This window comes from Microchirus variegatus (assembly GCF_963457635.1).
Source record: "Microchirus variegatus genome assembly, chromosome: 3".
NCBI lineage: Eukaryota > Metazoa > Chordata > Actinopteri > Pleuronectiformes > Soleidae > Microchirus > Microchirus variegatus.
The window spans coordinates 13,262,249-13,279,439 of record NC_139804.1 but is presented as its reverse complement, the minus strand read 5'-3'; the positions used below and the strand labels follow the sequence as shown (position 1 = coordinate 13,279,439).

Genomic DNA, 17,191 nt, shown 5'->3' with positions numbered 1-17,191 from the left:
CTATACATGTAGATATAGATCTAGCCTATATCCCTTTTAGTCACTTAACTCCAGCTGTATCAAGTTTTTGCTCTGCCATTTTTGTTTACTACCCTTAAACACGTCAAGCCTCTATTTGTCAACCTGAAAGGCAAAAGTACAGTAGACCTCACCCACCGTGCTATAGTGCATGTGACACACACTGTCTGTCGTGGATCATTCACAGTCATGGCAACCATCGTCTGAAGATCAAAAACACAAGATATCCTTATGGCCAAAGCTTTCTATACACCAATACAATCATATACCTTTGTATGGAGGAACGTCCAAGAAAGTGGTGCTTTGTGACTGTTACAACTGTCCTGAGTTACAATTAGTCAAAACACGGAAGGATACAAACACAATAAGATCTCAGTCTTTGGTCACATTCAGATGTGTGATTCTTTGCGAAAGGGACTGCGGCCGCTGCTCGTTACGCTGCCGAGAAGTTTGATCTGATGGAGTCCTCTCTTAACTGACGGTGCTTCCTGGTGTCGTTCTCCTCGCTGCGGGAGCGGCGCTCGATTGTGATCCTGTAGTTCTTTCTGCAGGGGAATGAAGCACATTAAAGGAACGTTAGGGTTTTTTTCTTTGTTTTGATATTGGAAGAGATTCTTGGTCATCAAGGTCCTGATGATTATCCTGGTTATGAGAGTGGTATGGAGCTGATAGGAATGTAAAAAACTGGAATTAATGTGTAACAAACAAAACAACCTCTCCACATCCACCTTTGAGATACTCCTTGCATCTTCACTGTCTCAATGTCATTCACACACAGGTAACCTTCATACCTCTTCTCTCCTGTGCACACCTCTCCAGGCTCTTTTCCATGTCCGTGTTCCCTACTCTCACTACAGATTGCAATATCACCTGCAAACAACATGGTCGACGGAGACTCCAGCCTGACCTCATCTGTCAACCTGTCCATCACCATTGCAAACAAGAAGGGGCTCAGATCTGATCCCTGATCCCTAGGGTTGGGTACCGAAAGCTGGTACTTTTTGTACTTGGTACCGATTTGGGTCGGTACTACCGAGTATTGGTTCACTTTTAATGAATCGGTGCCAAATTTCTGTACTTGAAATGTCTGGGAGTGTGAGAATGTGAGAGCTAAGAAGTCGCAATAATCAATAATGGTGAGCCAGAAGTGGCCGAAAGTTAGACGCAGACAACGCTCAATGTAATATTTGCGACGTGAAATCCAAGGCGGGCTGGGGAAACACCTCAAACCTGATGAAGCACCTGGTCAAACACGGGATTTATTTAAAGGCTGAAGAATGTACCGTTTTTTGACTCATGACGACTGTTGCATCAGCTACCAACGCTAGCAGTGCTAGTAGCTGATGCAGCAGTCGTGCTGCCAACCTTCTGCATCTTTTTTTGTTCCCCTGTGCAGTCACGGAGAGAGCAGTGACGTTGCGTTCTAGTAAAACAGGTGTTGCTAACTTTCGGCTGGTTAGCTCACAGTCCACAGCTGATTGTGTAAACACTTGTTTGTGACAAGAAACATAAGACAGACAAAGAAGAAGAAGCATTGGTTGTTGAAGAAAGAGGTCTTGTTGTTGACCTGAGCCTAAATGCTCTATATTTATTTCTAACTAACATTTATTTATTTACTGTTCTTAAATCTTCTAAATAAAAAACGGAAACTGAGAAACTTTGTTCTACAACTGAAAAACAAGTACCAAAATAAGGTACTGGTATTGGTATTGGTTGACTTATGAATGGTACCCAACACTATCTCTGATGTCATCCCACTTTCACCTTTATTGTAACGTTTTAATAATATAATATTGTGTGGTATTGTATTGTAACGTATCGTATGATATTGCAGTGTATTGTATGATTGTGTCGTATGGCATCATAACATTGTATCATTTCATATGTCCAGTTACCTGAAAAAGTAGAAGGCTATAAGCAAAGCAGTTCCCAGAACAGCTCCAACTATGACTCCAGTCAAAGCTGATACACCGAGTCCACCTGTGTGAAGCAGTTGTGTGTTTAAAATATGCATTCATTATATTCTTCAGATACAATGCAGTTTTAAAGGAACAGAAGTGCACATTTACTGACATGATTTGTCCGCCATCTCTGTGTGCGGTATATGTTTTTCTCTCAGAGTGAAATGCTCAGCGCTGAAGGCAGGCAGCAGCTGGAAACTTCCATTTTCTCCAAAGTAGTTGGCTACCACCTGGAAGATAGAGTAACATTTTTTTTTTTACCATTCAGTGAACGGTCCAGACATATACTATCATCTGTTATAGGGAAGATCACAGTGTTACCTCATAAGTTCCTGCCTCGACATCAGTCATGGACATCAAGGAGAAATCTCCATTTCTGTCACCGTTAACATCCATGGACACCGGCCCAGCGATTCCTGTCCAGCAATGAGACCATGATGTAAATATACATGTTGGCAAAATGGGCGACATGAGTCCAGTTTTTAGTTAGTTTAATATGGACTAAATATTTAAATAAATAGATGTCGTAAAAGCCATACACGCCTCATATGGATAAAGGGAGTACTGGCACGTATAAATGCACTAGCTGAAAAGCACATTTTAGGATTTAATTTGACTTATATTTCATATATATATACATGTATATATACACATGTATTTATCTGTAATATGTTGTCATGTGTACACAAATATTTATACGAGTGTCACGAGGCGTCAAGTCTGTTAGTGTTTTCTTTGTTTAAGTCAGTTCTTTGTGTTTAGTTTATGTTAAAAGTCACGTTAAAGTCATGTCGCTTTTGGTGTTGGGTTTTGATTTTCCTTTTCCCTTTTATTTTGGTAAATGTTCAGGGTTTCCTGTTATACTGTCACATCATCCAGCATGACATATTTCCCCTAATTCCCCCATGAGCTTCACCTGGTGATCCTTAGTCAATCACTCACACCTGCCCTTGATTCCCTCGCCCCTATATAGTGTTGCCAGTTCCCCTGTCAGTTGCCATGAAGTGCCCCTGAGCAAGGCACCTAACCCCCCCGTCACTGCTCCCCGAGCGCCGCACAATGCAGGCAGCTCACCCTATAGGGCAGCTGTGGCCTAGTGGTTAGGGCTTCGAGCTTGAGACCGCAGGGTAGCCTGAGTAAGGCACCTAACCCTGGGTTAGCGTGTACTTCACCTCACTGTGTGCTGTGTGTGTTCACTAATTCACGGTTGCAGTAATTGGAATTTCCCCACTGCAGGATTAATCTTATCTTATCTTATAGTTAGCCCTAGATCTCCGCTTTGGTTTTTGCCTTCTCTAGACGAAGTGATTTTGTTTTTCAGCCCACGTGTTAAGTTTTGTTTTGTGGTTTCCTTCTCGTTGAGACGTGATTTTGTTTTTTTGCCTTGCCGTTCCAGAGAACCAATAAAACTCTTGAAACTCAGTCATCGTGCCTTCTGTCTCGTGCGCTTGGATCCAAGCAGCGTACCCGCATTCCTAACAACGTGCTTATTTATGAAATGTAATGATGTGCAAAGACGGCTGCAGCTGTAACAACAAACGCCCCCTCCATCCATCCATCTGCCTTTGCCTCCATTCATTGTTCACGTCATGTAAATAAGGTTGACTGGCGACTCGCATTAATACATATTAAATGCATGAAATAGGCCATCAAACTGTTGGCATGTGTCTTACTCAGGGCACCAGTGTGTGAAATTGAAACGACATATTTTTTAACTAGGATGATGTTGAAACGTGAAAATAAAAAAAAATAAAAAAATGACTTTAACTAGGGCATTTACGGTACAACTCCTGTTCATGTATCTAGGCTACGCTGTGTTCCGCCTCCATCCTCCCATAGCGCACGCTCTACCCCCAGATTGTAATGTCTGTGTTGGATTTCGTTGCACAAAAGAAGAGCATGTCAGTTGTGTGGAAGTGGTACGGCTTGGACACTTTGGATGAAAAGCAAAGTCTGTCTTAAGTCCGTGGCAGTTAAAAACCTCCAGAAAAAACATGTACACCACCACCAGCTCCGAAGCAAGTAACTCTGCCGGTTTCGTTTTCACGTGGTGTACCATATGACAAGACCGAAAGGAGGTGGAAAAATATTATGGATTCAGTCGCGTTTCACATTGCAACAGACATGGTCCTGATATTCCGACATTTGCTTCATGTGCAGGATCCCCGCTACAAGCTACCAGAACGAAAACATTAATCATAATCGGGAATCGGTCCCTCCCACAATTCCAAAAACATGCAATATGGGTGATTAGGTCAATTGGACACCCTAAAGTGACCGTAGGTGTGAGCCTCTATGTGGCCCTGTGATGGACTGGTGAACTGTAACCCCCGCCTATCGCCCTATGTCAGCTGAGATAGGCACAGCAGCCCCTGTGATCCTCATGTGGAGGATAAAGTGGTAGAAAATGGATGGATGGATGATCAGTTGGCCTGAATAATTGGTCTATCTCTCCTCTCTTTTTCACAAATTTAAATTTTTTTGATATTTCAAGTGCCTAGAGACAACGACATGATCACTGAATCAGTGTGAGCAGCGTGTGTTTTACCCTCAAACGTTCTGTTCCACATGTGAGCGGTGATCGCTGTCCCGTTTCTCTTCGAGTATCCATTTTTCATGGCCTCGTGCAGAGCGATGGCGTACAGCAGCATGGCGTCATGGAATCCCTCCACAAACATGTTAACCTGCGATGATAAAACATTGAGAATGTAATTGTACAGTAGCTGATGACACGAGTCTTTATTAGACAATGACTGAAACTTGTGAAACACTGTCACAGAGGCAAAGAGACAAATATCTTATTTTCTCAGCCTCTTAGAGATATTTGTTGGTACATAAGTTAGTTGTAGACATGTGTGCGACTACGGTGGCCCTGAGGTGCAAAACACAAACGCAAATCAAAAAGAGTTCATGTTTTTTTGTTTTGCATTTGTGTTTTGTGATTTGCGTTTGTGTTTTTTGTTTTGCGTTTGTGATTTTCGCTTGTGTTTTTCGCTTGTGATTTGTGTTTTGCACCTCAGGGCCAAGTTAAGGATAAGTTAGTTGTAGACTAGTGTGGGACTACGGTGGCCCTGAGGTGCAAAACACAAACGCAAATCAAAAAACACAAACGCAAAACAAAAACAAGAGTTCATGTTTTTTGTTTTGCTTTTGTGATTTGTGTTTGTGATTTGCGTTTGTGTTTTTTGTTTTGCGTTTGTGATTTTCGCTTGTGTTTTGTGATTTGTGTTTTGCACCTCAGGGCCAAGTTAAGGATAAGTTAGTTGTAGACTAGTGTGAGACAGACAAAGATACATACACTTTCGCAGTCCTTGCAGTCATGAAGTCCGGCTATCTCACTGGACTTTTTCATTTCCATGGAGAAGTTCTCAAACTCGGGCTTGATCGTCCTGAGCAGTGTCACGGTGTTCAGAGAGGCGTACGCCTGCCTCGCGTCACTGTCGTATTTATCTCCTCTCTTCCACGAGCCATTGCCTACAATTTATTAAAAAGGACAGAGTGAGAGACTCCACATTCCACATGATCAGTTTTATGCTGCATGGAGTGACGTCATCCCCAGGTTCAGCATGTTCCAGTTGACAAGTCGGAAAACATGTCTCAAGCTAGCCCAGCACTCTACCTAGCATTCTGTGCACACTAACAGCAATAGATTCCATTAAAAAAAAGAAAAAAGAAAAAAAAAAGTGACATGAAATGCTCACATTATCCATGCCTACATTGTATTGCAGATTAATAGGATGACTATGTATCATTAATTCACCTGGATTTTATCACCACTACTTACCATAAGAAGAGGCGTTGAAGAGTTCAACATTAAAGAACATATAATTTCCATTGGTCAAGCGTCGTCTGTGTGCAGCCAGCATGATCTCTCGTATTCTGTCCGCTCCCATGCACATGATCACCACTGCAGGAAAATGACAGAGACAAATGATGAACAGTTTTGCTTTAACACCAAATATGATACAAAAAATAATATCACATTGATAAAGATGCCTAAATTGCATAAGTAATAATTGACATAGTTTCAATCTCTTCATTATAGACATGTCAAGATGTTAGACAGATCAGGACCAGACCATCTCACCAAATGCAGCTAATAGCTCAATAGCTGTCGTCCCATGGACCAATATGCAACATTTACAATTTTCACCATTCCAACCATATAGGAAGTAAATAAAAAAACCTATAAACAATTTAGTGGACTGTCACAATAAAACAGGTCATTTTATTATCATTTTTATTATTATTTTGAAAGATATTGGAAAAAATACAATTGATTTGCCAAAAATGCAACTTTTTAAATGTTTTTATTTTCAAGTAAGTAATAGTTTAAGTAGAATATATACAGTTTAATTTAGGTAAAGTACTTATGCACTAGACTTCAAGACTGTCTGACACTCCTTGTACAAGACACGTTTGCTGCGTTCCACTTTCAAAACTCTCTTGTTGTTTTTTAAGTTTTTAAACATTTTCAGCTTTGAATATTGTATTTTTTAACTGCCTGTATTGTATTTATTTTTATTGTATTTTCTGGTGTTTTACTCACATATTGTAAGGTGTTCTTGAGTGCTCTGAAAGGTACCCTTAAATGAAATGAATTATTATTATTATTATAACATTTCCTCTATGACATGATGCTGATCAACACAAACATTCATACATATCTACTTTTATTATAAATATAAACACGAAAAGGTTTCTAATGAGAAAACAATTTATTAGGAATACAATTGAAGTTTGGATTTCAGTTGTTTCACATGTTTTTGCTGACTTAAAAAAAAAGGCACCAATTGAATGTAGATTTCTGGTGGTTGAGAGTGAATATATGTTAGGTTTGGTCATACAGAGTTCACAATTGTTTATTACTCTGTTGCGTATCTTATTTGCATGCAAGCTTCCGTTGCCATTGCCAATAGCAAAGGTGTCAAGGGTCAAGAATTTTACATCTGAATGGCAAGCATGTTGTGTTTCCTGTCGTAAACACGAGTTCATGAGCGAGAGAAACACTGGGCCGAAGAACTTTGAACTGCGCTGGGGAGGAAGGTGGGGGAGTGGACTGAGGAGACGAGAGGAGCTTTCAGAGAGAGGAAAAATCCAGAAAGATTAAGGAACAAGGATGAGAAGGGAGAAATTTGAGCTGCAATAAATAACTTTGAGCTACGTTGAAGAACCTTGAACTACAATAAAGAACTTTGAATTGAGATAAAGAACTTTGAACTGCGACAAACAACTTTGAGGTGCGATGAAGAACTATATGCAACGTTGAAGAACTTTGATCTGCGATAAATAACTTTGGAATTGCAATGAAGAACTTTGGAACTGTGATAAATAACCTTGATCTGCGATAAATAACTTAGGGTTAGGGTTAGGGTTAGCCAACTGGGCTGATTATTCGGCATTAAATCGGCATCTGCCTTTTTTTTTTAATCCGAAGGCCCAATAAGAGATCAATTTTGAAACTTATTTTGGCTCGGATGCCTCTCTGTCTGCAGTAAGTTTTTTTTTGTGTGAGCGTCTACTGTGAAGTCCGTCTCACTGGAGATCATGCTGAACAACTCTGCTTTTTGCATCACAAGCTGTTGCTGCTCAAATGGGACCACTAATTGAGTTGAGACTTACATTTCTGTTCACATTTTACTTAACTTTTGTTTTATTTGCTTTATAAAACTTCAGGAAGCTTTAACATGTAAATCTGAAAAGCTGTTTCATAAACATGCTTAAAGGCATTTAAACAAAGTTAAGTTTGTATTGTTCAAAATTTGGACGCCAATATTTTCACTTTTACGGCTCCAAATATCGGTTATCGGCCTCCTTGACTACTAATAATCGGTATCGGTATTGGCCCTGAAAAAATCTTATCAGTGTATCTTTGGACTGCAATAAAGAGGAGATGGGAGTTATGTGAAAAGCTTTGATAAAGGACTTCAAACTGTGATTAAGAAGTTCAAACTGTGGAGGGCAGTGTTATACCTTTCAGGGCACAGTCTGCCAGAATTTATTATTATTAGTAATAGTAGTAATAATAATAATAATAATATATTAAAAGAAGACAACAAAGAAGAAGATTCCACAACTAGTGTATTTAAAATCCCTGCTCCCTTTGTTCAGTGGTTAACACCAGTGTTCCTACATCACCAGTATTCTGCACTATGTTTTTTTTTATTTCACCCTGCTCTCATCTGCCTTTTTGGATTCCTTGTGTTCTCATGTGAAGTTGTGATTAAAGACTATTTTATTCTTTTTAGACAGAGCTGAACACATCTCGCGTGTCTCTTTTTTCAGTGGAAGAGAACTGGATGGTCCTGGAGGAGGTGGTAGAGAAAGGACATGTGTTAATTGGCCTGCAGTCGCCAACACGCCCGTCGATCTAAATTAATCATAACCACAAACGTATGATGTGCACATAAGCACAGACCTCGCTGTGGCTAATTAGTAACAGCCCGGTGCTAGTTGTACAAACTGTGACGAGTGGATCTGTTGAGCGAGAGTCTGGCTTCGCAGTGAACATCACTCTAATTAGCACTGGCAGATGGAACAGACACCCAGCACCTTTAGTTAAGGCTGACGGACTCCATGCAACACACTGCTTTTGCAGGAATTGCACAATCTCTATTTTTTTATTTCAGTTCACAGAAATATTCAATGCCATCATCTCATTAAATATGTATATGTGTGGTCATACAGCCCATTTGACCCATCTTGGAAATGAGGAAATCTATAAATGCCTACCATTTGTTTTAAATAGTTTTCCTCATCTTAACAACCACACAAAACACTAATTCATTCATTCATTCAAATGTACAAAAGTACATTCGACTCAAAATACTTAAAAGGCCCTTTTTATTCCGCCATGTGTTGTGTTTTATTTGCATTTTTTTAGTTTATTTTAAAGTTAAAAGGGACTCTAGCCTTTTCCAATGTTATTCCACCCTGTGTTGCGTTTCACTGTTTTATTTGCATCTTTTGTTGGATTTCAAAGTTAAAACAGGGTTTTTACTTTTTGACGCTTCCTTTTCATTCCCTTCTGTGTTGTGTTGTATTGCTGAATTTGCTTTTTAAATGTTATTTTTGGGTTGTATGGTTGTGTTTTCCTTTTTAAATTTTATTTTCCTTTTATAGTGAAGCACTTTGAGCTGCAATCATTGTATGAAAGGTGTACAAATAAAGTTTATTATTAAAATATATGTAATGTTGATGTATTGTATTAATATTAATATTGGTATTATCATTACCATTATCATTTATTATTATTATTATTATTAGTATTATTATTACTAATAATAATAACAATAATAATAATAATAATACTAATACTAATACTAATACTAACAATAATAATAATATTAATAATAATAATGATAATACCACTATTAATATTAATACAATACAGCAACAATACTTGGGAACATTTATTTTAAGACTTGATATATCATCTACATAGAAAAGTATATAATGATGAAAATACAGGAGAATACAGTACAGTAGGGCAGCAATGACTGATTATGACTAAGTGAATTGCCAACTACCTTGATAATCAATTTTTCATTGTCATTTCAGTGGTTTCATTAACGTGGATATGTTCTGGTTTCTGGTCTAGATTTGGGAAGCAGTGATTGTCAAGTATTTATTTTTGATTATCCTTATTTAACTTTGAGGGGGCAGCAGTGTGGTACACTGAATACTCTTCATTTGTACAGTTTTGCACACCAAAAATATGTTATCAAACATTTCTATTGGTGTCAACAAATTGCAAATGTGTCTATTCTTTGCTCATCTTCAAGTTGTGATCATAGCTACTGGTTCTCGTTGTGAACGTGAAACTGAATGAATGTGATCATAGTTACCATTATACAGTTCTAGCACGACTCGACTCGGCTCGTTTTTTGTTTTTACCTTTCGATTAGGGTTAGTACCTGGTACCTCGTAAACCGGAGAACCCGGAGGAACTCAACATGCAAACTCCACACAGCCAGGACCTTCTTGCTGTGCTAGCAGCTATTGTTTCATATATTTGGCTCAACATAACATTGCATGTCCCTGCATTGAGACTATTGTGTATGTGCACATTGTTTCAGTGATTTATTGTGCACCCCTATGAGATATTAGAGGATAATTGATTTGAATATCTGGTGCTGCACAAAGGCAAACGGTGGATAGCTCAGAACTATAGTACGTCCACTATGCTACAGTGGTTTCTGGCATTAAGAGACCCTCTCCTGTGCCTCACATCACTTTGGGGTGCACAGTGAGTCATCAGCATACCAAAGTGCCACAGATGAGGAACCAGATGCAGTGTCTACACATGGAGGGCATGAAGTCACATTTTCCAGTCATTCATCTCAGGCCTGTCTGATACAACAGATAAACAGAATCAGCAGCAGTCAACACACGCTGTGGAACGACTCCATAACCTGACTGCACCTTCATAATAGAAAAACTAAAGCAGCTGCTGCTTTGCACTGCGCAGCCAAATCACACGCATGGCAACAAAACCACTTGATCAATCCAGATAAACTGTTGGCGGCTGATTATAATATTAATCCACCACTGTAAATGTTTGAGACCAGAAGCTTTCTGGTTTCCATTTCTAGTTTCACCAATCACATTTCAGCAAACTTTGATTACAGATTACTCTTAATTAGATTTTAGAGATTAGCCAGAAACAAACAAACAAAAAACCCCTAAACAGATTGTAGATATCGTCTCGGAAACTACAACTCTATTCTGCAAGTCTTGGCCTGGATATTGGTTGCTGATACAAGAAGACCCAACATATTAGCACCAGTCATCTGATGATGGCAGATGGGTCCAATAATCTGTATAAACAGAATCTTTTGGCAAGGGAAAAGCCTTCATGTTGCCATTTTTTTTTGTTTGACCAATCAAGTTTGACGAGGCTGTGTGGAGACCAAAAGAGTTTTTTTTTATTAATCTGAATTCATATTCAGATAAATGTTTATGGAGAATAGGAAAGAAAAACTCTCATATTCAGCCAGACGTAAGTATGACGATTCACACCTGGCATTAACGTGCGTCCTGGATGAGTTTACTGTGACCACATGAGATTGGCTCTGACTTCCCCACCCTTTATTCAAATACACACTGATGTCATGTCTGTAAGCAAGAACAAAACAATGTTTTTAATGAGTCTAACTGTACAGATGTGTCTGATGTCAGTGTGTGTGTGTGTGTGTGTGTGTGTGTGTGTGTGTGTGTGTGTGTGTGTGTGCGTGAGCATGAGTGAGAGAGAGAAAAACAGAGGCAGGAAACAAATTAAGCAAATTAAAGCACTACTCACCCTGCTATAACATGAAATAAGATTTTGGCTGAAAAAAAAAAATCATATGCGATAAGTGTTATTATTCAGCAAATACATGAAGGTATGGATGCTGAATAATATACAAACACATGACTCAGTTACTATGAACCCCTATGTGAAGTTTTAAAGAGTGTTGTCAATGGAAGGGTAAGTGTCGTGTTAACATAATGTAGCATACCGTATGCATTGACAACGGGCAGTGTAGTGCAAATAATTGCTGCGTTAATGTTGCTGTGCAGACAAGCTCTTGGTAAATCTAGTTTGAGTCCGTGATTTACCAAGAGCGAATCATGAAATCTGTTGCTCATGTCTGTTTCCATCGTTTCGTCGTATTTTTCAGCTCACCGTGAGCATGTTTCATAGCAGCTCTGGATCTGTGGGGATCCAGTAAAATGTTCTCAGGGCCTGTCTCTGACTGTATTGGCACAACATCTGTCCACCATTTTCACTTTTATGATGAAAGCAGCCAGCGAAGAGACAAGTTGTCGGACATATTGCCTGATTTATGTGTTGTCTATACGTCTCTAGAGGTGAACAGCATTGTTGCCTGCCAGAGGGCGTTACCTTGCTTGTGTGACATCAGCTCGCGGAGCTCTATTGCAGCTGGTCAGCTGAGAAGGAGGTCTCCAATCCTGTCTGAGGACAGATTACAGCCATGCAACTAAGGAATGTGTCCTCAAGTGTCACATAGTTGCTGGTGAGATAAAGCAGGTACATACTGTACATCAAAGAGGTTTTCATTTGTGGTAACAACCTCCACAATAACTCCATAATGTAGAGAACATACTTCTAAATTTCACTCCTTTTGTCACGTAATTGGTTACTTTTAAGAGTAAATTCCAACATCTGTTTGTGAACGATAAACCCAAGTATCTCCTCTTCACATTCTTGACTTTTGCAGACAAAAAGAAGGAGCAGGTCAGTGACAGACAGAGAGAGAAAGTTAGTGCAGTTACAGCACTAATTCTCCCCATAGTTCGAATTCCCCCTTTATTTATCCATGTGTTTCCAAAAAAGTCTCAGCGAGAGTGAGCAGTCCAGTGATACAAAGCTGATGGAAAACTATTCTCGCTGGAGCTCTTATTTGTGATAAACTACACATTTACTGTCCCTAATGCAGTGAGGGGAAAGCATACACCGAATAAATGTAAATATTCTGTAGATTTTCAGTTCCTGAGTTGATATAAATTTCCCCTTTAGTGTCCGTGTGAAAATTGAAAATAAATAAACCAACAAACAAGCAGCTCTATAAACAAGGCTTGCGATTGAAAACACAGTAACCCCAGCGTCCCTTTTAATAAGGAAGATTCAGAGTCTTGCTGGAACATTCCTCACAACTCTGTCACTTAAACACACCTCCTGAAATATCCCTTGAGTCAGTGGGACAAACTTCACCTCAGTCCTGCCAGCACTATAGCACCCTTTAATTACACTGGGCTCTACACACACTACTGGCCCTGTGTATGCTCTGCAACCCATTCCATGGGGCAGTGCTCGCAGCCAGCAACATTTTAAAGCTTCTGGATTTTCCTTTTTCGCTAGGGCACTGATGCTAGTTACAAATTAACTGAGGAATGGGGCAGCACATGGTGCACTACTAACTGAGTGCCCACAGTGTATTTCTAGTGCACTGTGTTGGACATGAACCTGAAAAGTTAAAACATATATGCAAATGTGTAACTAACTAAAATGCAACTTCCTAATAATGACCGAATAGTGATTAAATTGGTCTTATATGAACAGTTTAGTCCCTATTGCTGTCTCTGCCCTCAGGCTGAGCCCTAATGCATTTGTGGTTGTACAGTAAGAGAGCGAGTCACTGCCTTACAAGTGTGCAGGCAGCCCAAGGGGAGTTCTCTCCAAACACAAAGACTTCATACAGACTCAGGATGGGAGTGCGTGTCTCAGGAGGATTAACATCAGAAATGGACCAATCGTGAGTGAGGTGCTTCGTTTTCCCTCCTAAGTGGTTGTTGCATGTTGTAATATTGTGTGGTTAATAGTGTAAAAAGGAGGCTTTTTTAGATGTAAAGCATGTGGTGTTTATGTGTCAGCGGAAATGTTTAATGAGAAGGAAACACAGATAACAGAGTATACAACTTATTTTTAAAATTTTGAGTTAATTAATGTTCAAATTTTAAGTTGGCTGTAGGAGGTAGCATTGGCGTAGGCAAAAATAATATTTTGGGTCGGCCAGTACAAAAGTGGGTGGGCCATCTTTGCCCATTAGAACTAGAAAAATTACAAACTGGAAAAACAATGACTATTTTACTTTATGCATTACTAAGGCAATGCAGGCAAAACACTGCCTATAATAAAAGCTCTACCATCATAGTTAGGCTTGTACACAATACAACAGTGTAGACAAAAAACGTTATTTTCATATCGGCGCTATTGCACGACACAATTTATAATTTTATTGCCCAAAGTGCCAGTAAACCCAAACAGTACAACAATTGTTAACATACAGTATAACATAGGCCTACATCAGACAGAATTCTCACATCTCTTCTTCCCTGACCCTCTTTTTGTAGTCCCTGCTCGAAAATGACATGCCCAAACTAAATAGAGTAAATCTCTGCAGTTACAAGCTCTATGTGAATTATCTTGGTATCAAAATAAAGATAACACTTGTGAGATTCCACCAGAGGTGTAAGTTTCACTGTAGATCCCTATGTGTCAGAGTAAATGTACATGGAAAACAGCATAAATTAAGAATTTTTTTCTTCTCGCCTAAAAAAATATTGCATTTTAAAGCAAATATCACCTTTAAAATATGCAGTAAAAACACATGGAGGTCATGTAACAACATGTGGACATGAGCTGTGCAAAGTCTGATGCTGCTGAAGTGAAGCAGAGTGAAATTACAGAGGTTTTATTAAAGAGATGTCGAGGCATTTAGCGGACATTCGCCCTTCTCTATTCAGAACAATTAATGTCGCTCTGTAACGATCAATCAGACCGTACTAGTCCCCAAAGCATGCTGGGAAGTGTAGTTCTTCATTAGAAGTGTTTTTGTTCCGGTGGACATAACTTGTTTTGATAAACAGCAAAGGTAAGACAACATTTCTGCTTGTATTTTTTGAAAGTCAGTTGTTGTTTTGCTCTTATTTTGGGGCTGGATCCGTGAATCTTGGTCATAGAGTGATAACAATGGGCGGGGGCAGCGTCAGTGCAGTGCAGGGATAAATCCGCAGGTAAACCCAGTGAGTTAAGTTCACCGGGAGAGAGCAACTGTGCCGGGGAACAAACGTCAGGGGCTGGGCTAACCTTCTTGTGGGCTAATGACTCTGAAATGTATTTCCTTTACATGCATGTTTTTATTTTTTTTGTCACAAAATACATTTTTATCACACTTGGCTGGGTGGGCCAGTGAGTAAACTGCATTTTTGCAATGGTCTGCGTGAATTCTATGCAGATTTTTTCAGAGATTTTGTCGTTAGCCAAAATGTTGTCCTCACCAGACTGAAAATTAAAACGCTGTGGCCTAGTAGCTTGTAACCGGAAGGTTGTTGGTTCATAACCTCTCACCAAGGTACCCAATACCCATTACTCCCCATTGATGGGAAAATTATACATTCAATATTGACCCCAAGCCTAGATAAACTGGGGGGGGGGGGCACAAAATCTCTGCCAAATCAAATATGCAGGTGAGGTGACCCTGACAGAGGGAGTAAAAAAAGAAAAACACTATTGCAGACTCATATGGTGTGTTTCTATTCTACAGTTGGTACCTGATACTGATACAAAAATCTGCCAGCCACTGGCAGAGAGCGTCTTCGCCGGAGGAGTTGTGAGTGTGCAACGTCATCACAAGAAGCAAACCGAAACAATGCTGTAGATGAGTTAAAAAGACAATAAAATCCTGAAAATTATGGGTAAATTGCCAACATTTAATGATTCAGTACACCTCAAAGAAGTGTTTGTTTGTGTCGTGTATAAAACGACATCACAGCAGTTTTCGCACCGCCGTGCATTGAGAAGGTACTATAAAGTAATGGAATTAGTGCTGGGCACGTTTCCATGACGACTGACTGGAAAAAGACGCTCGTGACATCAATTTTAAGTGAGTGCCGATTGTTAAAATTAGTCTCCTAAGTAACGCAGTTTTGGTGCCGCGGCATCAGAGTCCAGTTAGCTCCGTTAGCTCCGTTAGCTCCTTTAGCGCCGTTAGCGCGCCTACTGTCAAACTGGAGCGGTCTGTTTATTAAACAAAAAGAGCAGCGCTACAAATAACCAGAGTACCTGTGTACTGCGTATGTGTGCCTCTGTTTTTAAAGTTTAGTGTTACTTTAGAGACTCATTTTAACAATTGGGAGTCACGTAGACATGACGTCATCAGTGGTCAGTTAACGTTATTCCTCACCTCTTCTCTTTGATTTATCCATGTTAGATTTCACAGCTTATAAACAGATACAGATTTGTTTTTTATCTTAATAGCTTGAAATAAAGCACATGAACTGACGGAGAATCTGTTCCTCGTTAGCGAAAAAGGGAAAACACTTAGTAAGCCTCTCGTTGAAGTGATGATTCTATATGACTAAGCTGCAACAGTGGTTACATTATGTATGACACATAATTGCTGCCATGAATAATGTTCAGAGGCTGCATATTGTTGGTGATTGGAATGGATGGGCCCAAGGTTCACATCCTCATGCTGTAGATTCCTGTCTGTGGCTCCGGCATCAGAAAACACTTATGTTGAATGGAAAATTGACTGCGTTTATGGAGCACTTTATCAGGAAAAGACTGTTCTCTTGATTGCATTTGTTATGCAATAATACAATTCCTTCACACTGTAAATCAAGTTGCCATTTTTATGTGAAAACTGGGTTCCAGTAACAAAGAGGATAACAAAGTGAACACGAGATTTAAGAAAACTGGTGCTGTTTTCCTGTTTAAGTCGACCTACTTTACCTCCTTCACAACCCAAGTTTTGGTTAAAAAATTTTTTATTTTGGTTAAAAAGTTTGGGTTTGTTGTCCATATGAACCTTTTCTGTTTTAAATCAGAGCAGAATAGTTCACTGAGCTCAACCAAGAGCTGTGGGGGGGTGAGAAAACATCGTATTTCATCATCCTTACAAGTGCAGCTCTAGAGAACACAACCTGGCTTAAATTAAATTACAAGTTAAAGGTATAGTTCAAGCTTTTTGAAGTGGAGGTGCTCGAAGTAGAGACAAGAAAAATAAAAAGAAAAAAGGCTAAAAAATTAGGTAAGATTGTCCTTTATTGTCCCACAATGAGGACATTTACAGCTTTTATTGTGATGGTGTTCATTTAAGTTGGGGTAGAGTTTAGTAGATGAGCGCTTTGACCAGCGGCTAGGATTTGTTTTTCCTGGAGCTCACACTGGCGGCCATGTTTTCACTGTTCTGAAACCTTAAACTGGAAGCTGATAATGACTAACCCCGGATTTCCACTGGACGCGTTACAGCCGCGGCACATCAGCGGTTCTGCTTCGACATCTGGCCAACGGCAATCCCTACCGGGCACGTTACAGCAGCGGCGTGGTGCCTTGGGAGCCAGCGGTATTTGCGCGATCGCGGGATAATCTCGACAGACGCGAGTTCGCCAGATCCTGCGATAGACTGTGTGTTTAAAGGAAACAACAACAACAACAAGCTTCTTTTCATTCTCCGACGTGGAAGAACTGTTGATCTGGTGTCATAATTGATTTTATGTTTCTCTTCGTACATTATGACTCTCCGAGACGTAAAGAACTGCTAATAGAACTGCTACCTATCGAAAGCGATGCGGCGCTTCTGGGACGCTGCTGAGTGGAAATGCTCTCATTGATTAGAATGGAAGCTATTTGCAACGGCGACCGCACCGCTGACGTGCCGTGGCTGTAACGCGTCCAGTGGAAATCCAGGGTTAGGATGCATATC

The 17,191-nt window shown here is 39.8% G+C and overlaps 1 protein-coding gene across 1 annotated transcript in view; it reads right to left on the bottom strand.

The window, feature by feature from the left end:
* Positions 1 to 451: 451 nt before the first annotated feature.
* Positions 452 to 17,191, bottom strand: part of npr3 (natriuretic peptide receptor 3) — a gene marked incomplete at both ends in the record, with an annotated part of 35,700 nt that continues 18,960 nt past the window's right edge. The window contains 7 exons of the mRNA XM_083887354.1: positions 452 to 563; positions 1,914 to 1,998; positions 2,092 to 2,209; positions 2,301 to 2,395; positions 4,528 to 4,663; positions 5,278 to 5,453; positions 5,764 to 5,886. Of these exons, the coding sequence (XP_083743480.1) occupies positions 452 to 563; positions 1,914 to 1,998; positions 2,092 to 2,209; positions 2,301 to 2,395; positions 4,528 to 4,663; positions 5,278 to 5,453; positions 5,764 to 5,886 (845 nt within the window). The remainder of the gene's footprint in view (positions 564 to 1,913; positions 1,999 to 2,091; positions 2,210 to 2,300; positions 2,396 to 4,527; positions 4,664 to 5,277; positions 5,454 to 5,763; positions 5,887 to 17,191) is intronic.